This window comes from Rhagoletis zephyria, unplaced genomic scaffold, assembly GCF_001687245.7.
Source record: "Rhagoletis zephyria isolate East Lansing unplaced genomic scaffold, Rhagoletis_zephyria_1.1 Rzeph_scaffold_00670, whole genome shotgun sequence".
Classification (NCBI taxonomy): Eukaryota; Metazoa; Arthropoda; class Insecta; order Diptera; family Tephritidae; genus Rhagoletis; species Rhagoletis zephyria.
Genome location: NW_016157754.1, coordinates 174,029 through 190,548, shown reverse-complemented (window position 1 = coordinate 190,548; position 16,520 = coordinate 174,029). Strand labels below are relative to the sequence as shown.

The window sequence follows — 16,520 nt, the reverse complement described above, 5'->3', positions numbered from 1 at the left end:
CTGATTTGGGTGCATTGAGTTTAGCCTTGGCTATCCTAGTACAAAACATTGGTCCATGTAGAGCCGGATCAAAGCCGGATAAAGGAACTAGCAATTAAATAAATGCATGTACTCGTAATTAACAAAATTGTATTTTTCCTTTTGACGGAGCGAGTGAGTTGCTGGGATGCGTACTTATTTACGTACGTGCGCGCATGTGTGTCTTTTCATCGCTGTTTGCTTGTGGCATTGCACTGTGTGTACTATGCATACATGCATGCATGCTGCTTGAGCGCATTTGCGTGAGATGGTGGTGGTTTTGCGTATATTATACGTATTGTGATGCGGTTGCGGCAGCGTACAAGATTCGTGCGACGTGAGCAAACGGTTTATTGATTACGAGCTTATGCATGCGTGTGTGTGTGGGTAATCGAGAGAGATGGATTGGCACGGGTGGTGGTGGAAAGGTTGAATTGCACGGGTTCTCAGATGCGTCAACGGTGGCATATGGTGCGGCGATTTATGTACGTGTTGAGAACGACGGCATGGAGGTAAAGAGCACACTACTAGTATCTAAGTCACGTGTCGCACCGATGAAAACTGTTTCGGTGCCAAGGCTAGAGTTAGCAGCTGCGGAGCTTCTGTCCCGTTTACTGGTCGATGTAACGAGGGCGATGGAACTTTCGGGGGTGAGTTACACGTTGTGGACGGACTCACAGGTAGTGCTTCACTGGATTGGTAAAATACCGCGATGTTTGAAAACTTTTGTTGCGAACCGAGTTGCATCTATACAGACGAATACTGATGTTAAGAGGTGGAGATATATTAATACAAGGGACAATCCAGCTGACATGTTGAGCCGTGGTATGAAGCCTTCAGAGATTATTCACAGTAAACTATGGATACACGGCCCGCCGTGGTTAAAATATAATTCTGAACGTTGGCCTGACTGTGTGTTTGTGCCAAACACGGTTGCGGAGGCTGAGAGTGAGTTTAAGACCTGCGTTGTAGCAGAAGTAGATGAACCGCTGATGATAACGCGAAGGGCAACAAAGGATAGAGTGTCCTTGATAGAGTACGTTGACAAATTGGAGAGAGCCGTGAACGTAGTGGCGTATTTATTGAAATTCATTTCGAATATAAAAACGCATTCAGTACCTAAGAGGAAGAAGAGGGGAGAACATATAAGCATGTCACCGACTACTGAGCAAAGAACAAAGGCCATGTGGTTTCTACTGAATCAGGAACAAAAGAAGTTTTACAAGAAAGAGATTGGTTGTCTAGAAGCTGGTAATAGTATTCCTGATAAAAGCAGGATTGAATCTCTCAAGCCAGAGCTGAAAGATGGGTTGCTCAGAGTGCACGGCAGGTTGAAGAATGCGAGTTTGGACGAGAATATGCGACATCCAGTCATAATTCCTGATGGGTCAAGGCTGGCATGGTTCATTATGGACCATGCACATCGCGAGACGAAGCACGGTGGAGTGCAAGTTATGATGCAATTCATACGGCAAAAATACTGGATCCCACGACTGCGTGGTTCGCTAAGAAGTTTTATACATAAATGTATGACCTGCGTTCGCCATAACCATCGGGTTGAAGCTCAAATTATGGCAGATTTGCCTGCGGACCGTGTAACGGCAGGGAAACCATTCTTGCACGTCGGGATTGATTATGCAGGTCCTATAGACATTAAAATGATAGATAGAGAAGGCAATCAAATTGTAAGGCAAAAGGTGTGGATTGCAGTGTTTGTTTGCCTTAAAACTAGAGCTGTCCATTTAGATCTGGTCACCGACTTGACGACGATTGCTTTTATTGCCTGTTATGAAAGATTTGTATCCCGTCGTGGTCGTTGCGAGCGAATTTATAGCGATAATGGTACAGCATTTGTGGGAGCAGCGAAGGACATCAAAAGAGCAATGGAGAGCTGGCACAAGGAGGATGTGTTCCAACATTTGTCGGTCAAAGGTACCGAGTGGCGATTCATGACACCAGCAGCTCCGCACCAAGGAGGAATATACGAAGCGGCAGTAAAATCGATGAAGCACCATCTGGTCCGCGTCATCGGGCTAAGAGTGCTTCCGTTCGAGCAATTGAGGACGCTGCTTGCTCAGGTTGAAGCGATACTCAACTCGCGTCCGTTGCATCCATTGAGCGACGATCCAGAGGATTTTCAAGCACTGACACCTGGGCATTTATTGAACGGAGAGCCATTGGTTCTTCCTTTACCCTTTGCGATTCCCGAGACATCGTCATCCAAGGGTGTTCAGCTTTGGAAAGAGCGACAGCGAATGGTTAAGACCTTTTGGGAGCGGTGGCACAATGAGTATTTGACGACACTCCAAGAGCGGAAAAAATGGCGGAAATCTTCTGAAAGAGTGCAACTACGTCAGCTGGTGCTCATAAAAAGCGAAAATTTTCCTCCTGCGCAGTGGGCCATGGGCCGTATCATACAACTTCATCCGAGCGAGGACAATCTGGTTCGGTCAGTAACGATTCAGACAGCAACGAATAAGCTGCGAAGGCCAGTACAGAAAATTTGTATCCTACCGGTGGAGCTGAACGAGAACTAGTGAGCTAAATCAAGTTTTTACTATTGGAAAACCGTTGGTTTTCGGCAGGACTGTTAAGTATTGAATTTATTACAAATCTGGCAGCCTGCGAGTTGCTTAAAAATATAGGCGTTAAGAATTTAAATATATAAATCTGGCAACCTGCGAGTTGCATGAGCAAAATACTTTAAAATAAAGAAGTGTGGCAGCCCATGGGTTGTCAGGGAGTCTATCGAAGTGCAGAGAGAAGAGTGGTCCTTTTTTATTATCGGTTAGCTGATTTGGGTGGATTGAGTTTAGCCTTGGCTATCCTAGTACAAAACAACATTATTTGTTGATGTCCAAACTCAAACAGGCGACTCTTTAGAATGCAAGTTGAGAACAGAAATATTCTTCTTTCCGAAATAATTAAAACCATGCAAGCAAGTATGGAAGAGCTTAATTTAAAGCTGCTCGAAGCAAAGTCTTTAATGGAAAACTATTTCGCATGAAAAAAATTTAACTTCGAAATTGTTAGAGTTAAGCTCACATATAAAATTGGAAACAAATGTTAAATCCTACTTTTATAAGTGGCGAATAATGTTTAGGATAAAAAATTTGNCTCGAAGCAAAGTCTTTAATGGAAAACTATTTCGCATGAAAAAAATTTAACTTCGAAATTGTTAGAGTTAAGCTCACATATAAAATTGGAAACAAATGTTAAATCCTACTTTTATAAGTGGCGAATAATGTTTAGGATAAAAAATTTGAATATAAAAATAAACGCACAAAAGCATAAAACTTGGGCAATTAAAAACAAGAAAATTGCTAAAACTATTTTATAAACAATTTGTTTTATTTTATTGACAAAATATACAAATTCCAGGTAATGAAAGTAAAACAAAACTATAATCGAAATAAATGCCTAGGGCATCAGTGCTGACAAGATACACGCAAAACTAAGGGTTAATTCGTGTGTTATTACTTTTTGACATAATAGTACCTTAAAAGAGAACCGCACTGAATTGTCAATCACACCTTGTTTAATACACCTTGGTTTTGACTACTTTTCTTTGTTTATTAAATATTTTTATTTTTTATTTTTATAAAAGTGTAGTTGGTTATACACCAAACACCATACAAGTAAACATTTCAAACCTCGTACAAAAATTATAAAAATTCTACAAAGGTTCGAAAACGGCAAAAGTTTAAAACTTTTTAACCAGCATTTTGGTATGCTGTTTTGTAGATTATTAAATTGTATATAATGAAGTGCAAATTTCAAGTTGGTAAGAAATCCAGTTGATTTTTGAGAATTTTTTTGGTTGAAGGTGTTTCGCATTTTTTTCATGAAAAGTATGTTCGACAATTTTCTTTTATATGGAAGACACTGCCAGCAAAAAAATTGCCAAAAATCAACGTGATTTTTTAGCAGCTTGTAACTTGCACTTCTTTATATACAATTTAATGATCTACAAAATAGCATATCAAAATTTTTTTCTGGACATTCTGAAGTTTAAAATTTTTGCAATTTTTGAACCTTTGCAGAATTTTTAAAATTTTTGTACAAAGTTAGCAATGTTTACTTATATGGTGTTTGCTGTATAACCAACTAAACTTCTATAAACATAAAAAAAAAAATATTTAATAAACAAAAGAAAAGTAGTCAAAACTGGAAAAAATTTCGCACTCCTATTATTACGTGGACAACTGTAGGTGCGGGATTAATACTTTTTGTCTTCTACCATCTTTCCCAGTAAGTTTTGAATTAAGTTCATTTTTTCTTTGTGTCGTCTCTCCCGGGCTTCCTCCTTATTTTGCGCTATCTCCATCAAAGTCTCTTGTACAGTTTTCTTTTCCTTTTTTTCGTATTTCACAACACTTTCATTAAAGGCACTTTTTCGTAAAACATTCTGGCTGCTTATCTGGATTTTGGGCTCGATCGAGTCATCCAGCTTACATATTTCATCGAGCTCGCGCTCGAAGTCAATTTTTTGCCTTTTTGCTCCGGATGTGTTGTTATTTTCCACAGCGGCTTTCTTTCTTCTTATAATTGTTTTGTACCGTTCCTCGCACTGCTTAGGACTTTTGCCTTCAATTTCTGATGAAATTTTTATCCACATTTCCTTCTTATTTTTCAACGTTTTCATGGGGCCAATATCAGGTAAGTAGTGCGCGTATCTATCAAGAAGGAGCCGGCTCTCTCCATCTGCCCAAACTGCAAAAAGTAAAGCCATATTCGACTTGGAAATTCTAGTTAAAAGTTTTCATTGTACTTACGCTGCAATGTTTTAAATAATGGGCTTTCCTTTTTTGCTTCCATTTTAATAAAGCGATTTATTTTCTATTTAGCGAAATTTGTATTTTTTGGTTAATAGCATCAGCTGATATCCAGGGTAACCTCCTTTTCTTGCGCAATTAATGTTACCATATTTTAGGGATGGGTGTGACGCAAAGAGAATATTGCCATTTATGAGGGTAAAATTTTTTGTGAGAAAAGAAAACGCTATTAGTTCATTTGTTATTAATTTCTCTTCTTTCTTGCAAAAGATGTCAAAATTATTGTCTGCATACGTCAAATCATTGTCCGATTTACTGTCTTGAAAATAATCAAGACAGTGATTGAGACAATTGGAAATGTATGCATGTATTAGTGAAAAAGTGTGCATGTGTTGCTATTGTCATGACAGTATTGTCCGGTGTAAACCCTAAGTAAGAGAACAGAACACAGGCCAGCAAAATTTATGTAGACTAAAATATTACAGCCAATCCTTATAGGATTTGTCCCGTAGAACCCGAATCTGATGTTGAAAATTTGTAATTGGCTCTAGTTTTCAAGCAACTTGAGTTTAAACGTATCTTCCTCATCTTCATTTCCACTGCTAGAGTCAGTGTCCATCGGTATTTGGTGATTTATCCGTGAAACCTCGAGTTGTACTTCAAATATTGGTACAGGAATTTCTGCAGTATATGGATAAAGGCCGTTAACCCTTTCACCATAATTTTTTGATTTTGAGTATTAAAGGGCAGTGTTTAGGCTTTCACATCCTCCCGCACAGATATATATATTGCATCAATTTAATGTTTTACAGAGGCTCAAAAATATCCAAAATGCGTTTTCGGCACCTTTAAACCTAAGTTGCTCGAAAACTAGAGCCAATCTAATATTCGGATTCGGATTGTACGGGAAAAATCCTATAAGAACCGGCTATAATATTTTAGTCAAAATAACGTTGTTTAATTTTTGTTGGCCTGTGTTATCAACCCATGGTAATAGTTTCCAATCCTTGGTAACAGTTCCAAAGTATTGTCAAAATTCGGAAACTAGATATCTTTAGTTGTCGAAACAAACCCTTTTTCTCAGTGTACTTATGCAATTTTATATCGCGCTTACGTAGGCATGCATACTAACTTCAACTTCATTTCATGTTTGAAATATTCAAGAGGAGTTTAAGTAAGTTTAGTAAGTATATTTATAATACGTACGTTATATAATGGTATTTTAATATTACTTATATTCTAATGTGATAAAATTTCCTTAAAATATGTGTTATTTAGTAGTTATATGGTCCATACTGAGACCCGTGGTAATATGGCCCCGGATATATTTGTGGTTGCGGGTAACTAGCATAAGGCGGATAGGGCGGTTGCTTCTGCGAATAAACTGAATTTGGAGAAAATATAAATTAATGTAGGTAATATGTATATGAGGCTCGAAGTTAAATATAAATACGACAAACCTGGCATTAAGTATTGTAGGTTCAGCTGCTCTTCTTTTTCGCGTTCGTTCCTTAAGCAAATGGCAGCTGCTGACAACAGCACTGCAGCTAGCAGGCATGCACATATTCCAGCCCATGCAATAATATATGACCAATCGTATGATATCTTTGTGTTATCTCTCAATACCTGGTAGTAAAGGATTCCAAACTTGTCAATATAACATTTTTCTTTTAATTGCAAGGCACATTGGAAATGTAATTAAAAAAACAACACGCTGCTTTTGTATTTTTTTCTGATTTTGGAAAATGGGCTAACAAATCTTTAATTTAAGAGTAATATGTACATAAATAGAGTTTGGCAATTTAGAGGCCTAGCGCATGAAAAAAATTAAATGCCTTGATTCCATGCTTACCGTATTCCATTGTTGATAATATTCTTCTCCAACAACCTTCTCTTTTTCAAAAAATTCCACGGTATGCCACAAACCCATAGCACCAGCTGACAGTAAACAACTTGCTAATAAAAGAATCGATGTAGCTGTTATAGCACCAGACGATCGTTTCCAACATCCAGAAAGTCCTGACCAAAATGCACAGAAAATTGTGACGAATCTGAATTAGAAAAAGGAAATGTTAAGACATCAGAAGTCTAATATACATAAGTTCTTCGGATATGTTTTACCCAATAACAAATAAAGCAATGCACGATCGCGCCAAGTGCAGTCTGGAATTAGCGTCTTCGTTTGCTGCCTTTTCTTCATCCCATTGAGGAAAATAGTCTACATTAGAGCAGTGGGTCTCTATTGGTGATAAGTATGTTGGCACTGAAATTTAAGAGTATTCATACATATGTATGTATATAAAGTTGTAAAAAGAATTGCTGATATTTCATTTTCATGTATCTACACCTTTTTCAGTTTTAGTTCAGAAAGTTGCAATTCATATTCAGAAATTCCATTTCAAATTCAGATAGTTACAATTCAAGTTCAGAATTTCCATTTCAAATTCAGGATTTTCATTTCAAATTCAAAAAGTTACAATTCAAATTCAGAATTTCCATTTTAAATTCAGAAAGTTGCAATTCGAAATCAGAATTTATATTTTAAATTCAGAAAGCTGCAATTCAAATTCAGAAAGTTACATTTCAAATTCAGAAACCTTCAATTCAATTCAGAAAGTTACAATTCAAGTTCAGAAAATATTCATTTAAAATCAGAAATTTCTAATTTAAGTTCAGAAAAATTCATATTCACTGTACGATTTTGAGATTTTAAGTTGTATCTTCGTTTGGGTATATATTCGTCTATGCTAAATCCAGTAGAAATATTGTGGTCCAAAATGAAGCAACTTGTTAAACCAAGTAAGGATGTGTCCAATGTTGAGGGTCTAGGGTTAACGGAGCAGAGGCTGCAGTACTTGGAAAAAGATTGATCATGCCAAGGTAGCCATATCAGGTGGAGATTGTGCTCGAGCAACACAGAATTGCTTTTCATTTCATGCTAAGTATGTATTGCAATGGTTGAATTGTTACTCTTTCCCTTAAATGAAAATAAATAATTACATACATAGAGCTAAAGACTTGCACAAATTTAATATATACATATGTATATTTCCATTGAATGCAAGGTATACAAAGTTTTCTGAGCTTAATTTGAAATTGTCTGAACTTAAATTGTAAATTTCTGAATTTTAAATGGAAATTTTCTGAATATAAATTGTAACTATGAATTTGAAATGAAAGTTTCTGAATTTGAAATGGAAATTCTGAATTTGAAATTTAATTTTCTGAATTTTAATTGCAACTTTATGAATTCAAAATGGAAATTCTGAATTTGAATTGCAACTTTCTGAATTTAAAATGGAAATTCTGAATTTGAATTGCAGCTTTCTGAATTTAAAATGGAAATTCTGAATTTGAATTGCAACTTTCTGAATTTGATATGAAAACTCTGAATTTGAAATGGAAATTCTGAACTTGAATTGTAACTTTCTGAATTTAAATTGCAACTTTCTTAACTAAAACTGAAAAAGGTGTAGTTCATATAAAAGAATACATAAATCTTTTCTAACCGAATACTTAGCAAAAACCCGGTGACATGCAATAATGTCATTGGAATTAATTTCAATTGATATAAACTCACCTTTGATACAAAAAGAAGGTAGTTTCATTTCAAAATTTTTGACAAAAAATAAGTTTCATGAATTGTAAAAAATTGTGAGCTACCTTGCCACATTTATAGTAATCAAACAATACATCAGAGGATTTAATGTTGTGTGTGGGAAATGATAAGGGGTGTGCCGCCTAAAACTACACTCACTAAAAAGAGCATAGTATAAAATTTAAGAAAAGCCATCCTTCTCCTCCCTGCCCTTCTACAGACGCCATTTCAAAATGGGGTGAAATTAGCATTTTCGCAAAGGAAAATTAAGCTCGTGTTAGGCCATCAGGAGTATTTTTACGCAAAACTCCTTTCCGCGTTGGTGGCCTTCGGCCGCGCTAGGAAAAATAACCTGGTCAGTCCAACTCCGGTTACGCCATCCACAGTATTTTTGCGCAAAATCCACCTCTAAATTTACAAATTTACAAAAAAAAGTGCATATGNGCAATGGTTGAATTGTTACTCTTTCCCTTAAATGAAAATAAATAATTACATACATAGAGCTAAAGACTTGCACAAATTTAATATATACATATGTATATTTCCATTGAATGCAAGGTATACAAAGTTTTCTGAGCTTAATTTGAAATTGTCTGAACTTAAATTGTAAATTTCTGAATTTTAAATGGAAATTTTCTGAATATAAATTGTAACTATGAATTTGAAATGAAAGTTTCTGAATTTGAAATGGAAATTCTGAATTTGAAATTTAATTTTCTGAATTTTAATTGCAACTTTATGAATTCAAAATGGAAATTCTGAATTTGAATTGCAACTTTCTGAATTTAAAATGGAAATTCTGAATTTGAATTGCAGCTTTCTGAATTTAAAATGGAAATTCTGAATTTGAATTGCAACTTTCTGAATTTGATATGAAAACTCTGAATTTGAAATGGAAATTCTGAACTTGAATTGTAACTTTCTGAATTTAAATTGCAACTTTCTTAACTAAAACTGAAAAAGGTGTAGTTCATATAAAAGAATACATAAATCTTTTCTAACCGAATACTTAGCAAAAACCCGGTGACATGCAATAATGTCATTGGAATTAATTTCAATTGATATAAACTCACCTTTGATACAAAAAGAAGGTAGTTTCATTTCAAAATTTTTGACAAAAAATAAGTTTCATGAATTGTAAAAAATTGTGAGCTACCTTGCCACATTTATAGTAATCAAACAATACATCAGAGGATTTAATGTTGTGTGTGGGAAATGATAAGGGGTGTGCCGCCTAAAACTACACTCACTAAAAAGAGCATAGTATAAAATTTAAGAAAAGCCATCCTTCTCCTCCCTGCCCTTCTACAGACGCCATTTCAAAATGGGGTGAAATTAGCATTTTCGCAAAGGAAAATTAAGCTCGTGTTAGGCCATCAGGAGTATTTTTACGCAAAACTCCTTTCCGCGTTGGTGGCCTTCGGCCGCGCTAGGAAAAATAACCTGGTCAGTCCAACTCCGGTTACGCCATCCACAGTATTTTTGCGCAAAATCCACCTCTAAATTTACAAATTTACAAAAAAAAGTGCATATGTCAAACCGAAATCTTTGCTTTAAATTAAAGCCTAATCCTTTGGCTAGACGCATATGTTGAAGTTTTTTGATTCGGGTTACGCGTTTGGATACGATAACCCAAAAGCATTGTACAAATAACCGAACCGTACCCGAGCTGTCTTACTTATGCATTTTTCTATAAACAAAATTTTATAAAATGAAAATGCAGCAGTTTTCATCTTACGTGGCTAATTCTGGTCACAAATACTTAGTTTCGTGCTTATGTTTATGTATATATAATTTTTAGCATCGCCACATCTTTATCAGGAAATTCCGAAAACCCAAAAATTGGTACTATTACAAGTTTCAGGGCATCATGACCTCCTCCCTTTTCCACGGATAACGGTACATCGTTTAGAGGTTTCAAAATGTTTTGCGTCAGCAATTTGTCATCAAACTGCATTAGATCGTATTACGTACTCTATCCTCGGAAAAGCAAAAAACTTAATTTTCGAACCTTCGCACAGGTGTACTCAATTCTTGCAGTTTGGAAACGCGCAAGAATTTTCTTTAATATTTTCATACAATTTTTTCAAGAAACAAAAATTTTCCTGCTTGTGAATCTGGTAGCATGATTTTAGTTAAATCTCATAAACTTGTTAAAAGTCAAATGGTCGGCAACAACAACGAATGTCAATAAATGAAACTACCTTCTACTTTTGTATCATGAGGGAATTAATGTCAATGACATTAACACAAAGCCAAACGTGAGTTAATGTCAATTGACATTAACAGGTCTATTCTTCGCTAGTAACATAAATTTAACCGGTAATTAAGGTGTCTGTCAATTTTGAAACCTTTTTCGCATTCTGTGCTCTCTCGTAACCGGTAAATTTGGTCACCATCTCAAAAGCTGGTAACAAAATATTGCCCCGTGAAATATGCAATACAGGAATTTCCACAAACCTTCATAGCTGAATTGCTGAATATCTTCACTGCACTGCACTTCAAGAAGTGGTAACATTTTTTGGTAATAAAATTTTCCGGTCACAAAATCTTCGGTAACGTACAGAATAGACCTGTAACAGGCCTATTCTGCTTGTTACCGAACGTTTTGTAACTGGGAAATTTTGTTACCGAACATTGATACCACTTCTTGTAACCGTAATTCTTTGTACCTTATGAGCTATGAAATTTTGTAGAAATCTGGTGTTGGATATTTCACGGGGCAATATTTTGTTGCCTGCTCATGAGTTGGTAACAAAATTTACCGGTTACAAGAGTGTGGAGAATGCGAAAAGAGTTTAAAAGTTGACAGTAACTTTATTTACCGGTAACAAAATTTTTTTCACTAACGCAGAATAGGCATGTAAGTCACTTTGGAAATGAATCACCCCAAGGCATATAAAACAGGTACTATCAGTACAGCAGCTGATTTAATTTTTTTTTCTTTTTAATTTCTTCGAGCCATAGCCACAGTGTAGACAGTGTGCCAAGTAATGACAATATCCATATTTGACAATTCATACGTGAACTGATGTGTTTGTGTTAGTTTTTTATTTCAATTACCCCTCAGATAACACATGTTTAAAAAAACCCAAATTTTTGTTCTGTAATCAAAATTGATTTTAATCGCAAAGATGAATTCCTATTACTTAATTAAATAAAACAAGTCGTCTCAAGTAATAGTTTTATATAATTTTCAATTCAAACTCATAGCAACTTGAAACCTTCATTTCACCAAACGAAAGTATACAAATTTTGTCTTCGAAGCACATATCAACATTTTTCATCAAATTGATAATGGTTTGAAGACAACCTTCCTCGAGCGGCACAGTGCGAACCCAATTATTAATGGTAGATACACAAGGGAATGGAAATCCTTTATTTAGTAGATGTCTCTATGCTCTAGGGCCTGCAGCATTTATTGCAATTGCATTGCTAATATCTTCACTGTTCCAGTGAACGTTTTTAACTACTCTCTCTTTAACTTTATTATTTGGCCTTCGGTAAAAAAGCATTTTAAATTTGCTTCTAGTTTTCTTAAATTTCTAATTTCACTCCTTAACTCTAGGTTTTGATCGCATCTAGGAAGGATGATAACCTTTTTTGGGAAAAACAACCATTTAGAAAATAATAATTAATCTTACTCTGTTTGTGTTTCAACTTCAACTTGTTTTATTAATTCTTCTTTTGAATGGAACGCTTGCATGTGAAGTATGAACTTGGCCCAAGACCAAAGCAAATATGTTTCAGCGCAAAAACCACATTTCAAAGTAAACGTTTTTCTGTCTTCCGATACTTGTGCAAAACCGCATATGGCATTCTGACTCCTTAATATGTAAATAAACATAAAAATCAATTGTATGTTACCAGGCTGGTCTGATCTAAGTGTTTTGTGCAAATAAAACTACGTTATTNTTTATTCAATTGTATGTTACCAGGCTGGTCTGATCTAAGTATTTTGTGCAAATAAAACTACGTTATTTCACTTTCTGGCCCAACGTTTCGCTAAAACATTTTTAGCTTCTTCAGGGGCAATTCCGTTTAATTAAATCTGTCACGAACCATAAAATACAAAAACACATTATAACCAAAAATAATAAATGGAGACATAAAAACATATACATATATGGAAGTACAAATGACAAGAAAAACTACAGACTGAGTTTGAGAACATACAATTTGACTCACACTATTTTAACATTAATACATACGAATTATTGAACACTAAATACTAATAATCTTACCATCTTTTGTGGTAGCTTTGTCAATACTAAAAGTTAGTTTATAATCATAAACATGAAATGTATGCGGCCGCAATGTTGTCTGTATCTTCCTTTCTGTTCATGGTCTTTTCTCTCCTTTGCATTATTCTGAGGCTCTCCAATGTATATCGGGTTGACTCTCTTTTTTCTTTGTCAATAACTTTTGCATTTGCGAAATCAGCTGTGTGTCCACTTGTTGTTATATGTTGTGCTAATGCTGTACTGCTTTTTTGTTTTCTGATGTCAGCTTCATGTTCGCCTAATCGAACACCTAAAGGCCGCTTAGTTGTCCCAATATACACTTTCCCGCATTCTTCATTTTCCTTTCCTTTGCATTTAATTTCATACACTACATCGCTTTGTTGGTGGACATCTACTGGGCACTTTGTTTTTGTGTATATTGTCGAAAGGGTGTAATTGGATTTGTAGGCAAGTGCTGTGTTTTGTGGTTTGGTTATGCTGTGATCAAAGTTGTCGGTTAGGTTGGGAATATACGTTACACTGTAAAATTTCTTGGTGGTTTTTGTTGTGTCTATGTTCGGTGTTGTATTTGGATGAATGTTATTTTTCATAATTTGTTGATTTATTAGTTCTCGTATTAATTTAGCAGGATAATTATTACATATTAAGATTTTGTTTATTTTCTCTATGTTAGCGTCATGGAATCTTGTGTGGCTTATCGTCAATATTTTGTGGATGAGGTTTTTTGCTGTGTTAATCTTATATTTAGTTGGTTGCGATGAATAATAATTTATTAAGCGTCCAGAATAAAGTTGGTTTAGAGTACCAGTCAAATAAAGGATATTGGTTTTCCCTATAAATGCAAACGTCAAGGAAAGGGATTTTTGAATTTTTCTCTATTTCCGTCGTAAATTGGAGTTTGTTGTGATACTTGTTTAGAATCCCTAGAATAATATTCGCGTCATTACGTTTAACTATAGCGAAGATGTCGTCCACATATTTGGCAATAAATTTGATGTCAATATTGAATTTTTCCTTGAGCTCCGAGATGGCATTGTCCAGTAGGTTGTCCATAATTATGTCGGCTATTGTTGGGGAAATAGGATTACCCATAGGCATTCCAAACGTTTGCGAATATAATTTTTTGTTGAACATGAAATAGTTATTGTCATTTAGGCAAAAACTTAACATTTCTTGGAACTTATTTTTCGGAATATTGGTTTTATGTTGAATTTGGTCCCATTTATTCATTACGATTTTTGAGGCTAACATTGTTGGTAAATTTGTGAACAAGGAGACGACATCGAACGACACTAATACATCTTCATCACACACACACATATTGGCTAGTTTGTCTCTTAGGTTGAATGCATTATTCACGTTGTATTTTTCCGAAATTAATATTTTCAAAATATCTCCATGTATTTTGACATTTTATAACAGGGGACCATAAAAGAAGAAACAATAGGACGAAGAGGAACATCTAGCTTATGAATCTTTGGCAATCCATAAAGTCTTGTCGCTGTGACTGCCGTGCATGTGAGTTGTTGTTTTTCTCTAAAGTTGATGTGCTTGCCTTTGTAAAGTTCGTCCACTATTTTGTTGTTTTTTCTTTGGAGAGTGTTTGTGGGGTCACTTCTTATTGTTTTGTACGTGTTTTTGTCTTCTATTAATTTATTCATTTTCTCCAGGTACTCTGTTTTATACATAGCTACTGTTTTGTTTCCTTTGTCGGCATCAGTAATAACAACATTGTTTTTGTGTAGCTTGACGAACGCCTTTGCTTTGTAAAAAGCTGCTAAAATAAATTTCTCCGCTGAGTTATGCTTAATATTGCGTTTGAACAGTAGGATTCTGCTGCTCACTTTATTTCTGGCTATTTCTTTTTCTTTTTCATTCTCCAGTGATTGGATTAGTTGTTCCATTTCCGCTATTGTATGTATTGGTGAGAAATTCGATTTAGTTGTTGGTAAGGTGAATTTTCTATTAAGTGAGAGTATCCACTTTACTTCTTCGGGAAATTCGATTGTTGTGTTGTTAACGAACCAGTTGTTGTCTGTTTTGATTCCCAATTGCTGGACTTGTTCATATTTAAGTTTATTTATTTTTGAGTGGAGACAATAAGAAGTGACAATAAGAAGTGACCCCACAAACACTCTCCAAAGAAAAAACAACAAAATAGTGGACGAACTTTACAAAGGCAAGCACATCAACTTTAGAGAAAAACAACAACTCACATGCACGGCAGCCACAGCGCCAAGACTTTATGGATTGCCAAAAATTCATAAGCTATTTAAATGTTCCTCTTCGTCCTATTGTTTCTTCTTTTATGTTCCCCGGTTATAAAATGTCAAAATACATCGGAGATATTTTGAAAATATTAATTTCGGAAAAATACAACGTGAGTAATGCATTCTACCTAAAAGATAAACTAGCCAATATATATGTGTGTGATGAAGATGTGTTAGTGTCGTTCGATGTCGTCTCCTTGTTCACAAATTTACCAACAATGTTAGCCTCAAAAATCNTGTGTGTGATGAAGATGTATTAGTGTCGTTCGATGTCGTCTCCTTGTTCACAAATTTACCAACAATGTTAGCCTCAAAAATCGTAATGAATAAATGGGACCAAATTCAACATAAAACTAATATTCCGAAAAATAAGTTCCAAGAAATGTTACGTTTTTGCCTAAATGACAATAACTATTTCATGTTCAACAAAAAACTATATTCGAAAACGTTTGGATNAGTTTTTGCCTAAATGACAATAACTATTTCATGTTCAACAAAAAACTATATTCGCAAACGTTTGGAATGCCTATGGGTAATCCTATTTCCCCAACAATAGCTGACATAATTATGGACAACCTACTGGACAATACCATCTCGGAGCTCAAGGAAAAATTCAATATTGACATCAAATTTATAGCCAAATATGTGGACGACATCTTCGCTATAGTTAAACGTAATGACGCGAATATTATTCTAGGGATTCTAAACAAGTATCACAACAAACTCCAATTTACGATGGAAATAGAGAAAAATTCAAAAATCCCTTTCCTTGACGTTTGCCTTCATAGGGAAAACCAATATCTTTTACTTGACTGGTACTCTAAACCAACTTCTTCTGGACGCTTAATAAATTATTATTCATCGCAACCAACTAGATATAAAATTAGCACAGCAAAAAACCTCATCCACAAAATATTGACGATAAGCCACACACGATTCCATGACGCTAACATAGAGAAAATAAACAAAATCTTAATATGCAATAATTATCCTGTTAAATTAATACGAGAACTAATAAATCAACAAATTATGAAAAATAACATTCATCCAAATACAACATCGAACATAGACACAACAAAAACTATCAAGAAATTTTACAGTGTAACGTATATTCCCAACCTAACCGACAACTTTGATCACAGCATAACTAAACCCCAAAACACAGCACTTGCCTACAAATCCAATTACACTCTTTCGACAATATACACAAAAACAAAGTGCCCAGTAGATGTCCACCAACAAAGCGATGTAGTGTATGAAATTAAATGCAAAGGAAAGGAAAATGAAGAATGCGGGAAAGTGTATATTGGGACAACTAAGCGGCCTTTAGGTGTTCGATTAGGCGAACATGAAGCTGACATCAGAAAACAAAAAAGCAGTACAGCATTAGCACAATATATAACAAAAAGTGGACACACAGCTGATTTCGCAAACGCAAAAGTTATTGACAAAGAAAAAAGAGAGTCAACCCGATATACATTGGAGAGCCTCACAATAATGTAAAGGAGAGAAAAGACCGTGAACAGAAAGGAAGATACAGACAACATTGCGGCCGCATACATTTCATGTTTATGATTATAAACTAACTTTTAGTATTGACAAAGCTACCACAAAA

The 16,520-nt window shown here is 35.1% G+C and overlaps 3 protein-coding genes across 3 annotated transcripts in view; 1 reads left to right on the top strand and 2 right to left on the bottom strand.

The window, feature by feature from the left end:
• Positions 1-389: 389 nt before the first annotated feature.
• Positions 390-2,555, top strand: LOC108360974 (uncharacterized). Its single transcript, XM_017613483.1, has one exon. The coding sequence runs from the start codon at positions 390-392 to the stop codon at positions 2,553-2,555; it is 2,166 nt and encodes a 721-aa protein (XP_017468972.1).
• A 1,487-nt stretch (positions 2,556-4,042) lies between these two features.
• LOC108360976 (uncharacterized) lies at positions 4,043-5,766 on the bottom strand. Its single transcript, XM_017613485.1, has 2 exons — positions 4,794-5,766; positions 4,043-4,731 (listed from the first exon to the last, which is right to left on the bottom strand). Exons 1-2 carry the CDS (start codon positions 4,834-4,836, stop codon positions 4,238-4,240), a joined length of 537 nt encoding a protein of 178 aa, XP_017468974.1. The 5' UTR covers positions 4,837-5,766; the 3' UTR covers positions 4,043-4,237.
• Positions 5,767-5,968: 202 nt separating this feature from the next.
• LOC108360973 (uncharacterized) overlaps positions 5,969-16,520 on the bottom strand; it is a 154,320-nt gene continuing 143,768 nt past the window's right edge. Inside the window, exons 3-6 of the mRNA XM_017613481.1 lie at positions 6,915-7,056; positions 6,646-6,844; positions 6,254-6,419; positions 5,969-6,177 (exon numbers count right to left, since the gene is read on the bottom strand). Coding sequence (XP_017468970.1) covers positions 6,068-6,177; positions 6,254-6,419; positions 6,646-6,844; positions 6,915-7,056 — 617 coding nt within the window. The 3' untranslated portion in view covers positions 5,969-6,067. The remainder of the gene's footprint in view (positions 6,178-6,253; positions 6,420-6,645; positions 6,845-6,914; positions 7,057-16,520) is intronic.

Excerpts from the sequence above, each read along its gene's own strand:
- LOC108360974 (XM_017613483.1), top strand. The coding sequence starts at position 390 with ATGCGTGTGTGTGTGGGTAATCGAGAGAGATGGATTGGCACGGGTGGT.
- LOC108360976 (XM_017613485.1), bottom strand. The coding sequence starts at position 4,836 with ATGGAAGCAAAAAAGGAAAGCCCATTATTTAAAACATTGCAGC. Across the intron at positions 4,732-4,793 it reads ATTATTTAAAACATTGCAGC|TTTGGGCAGATGGAGAGAGC; the intron begins GTAAGTACAATG and ends TACTTTTTGCAG.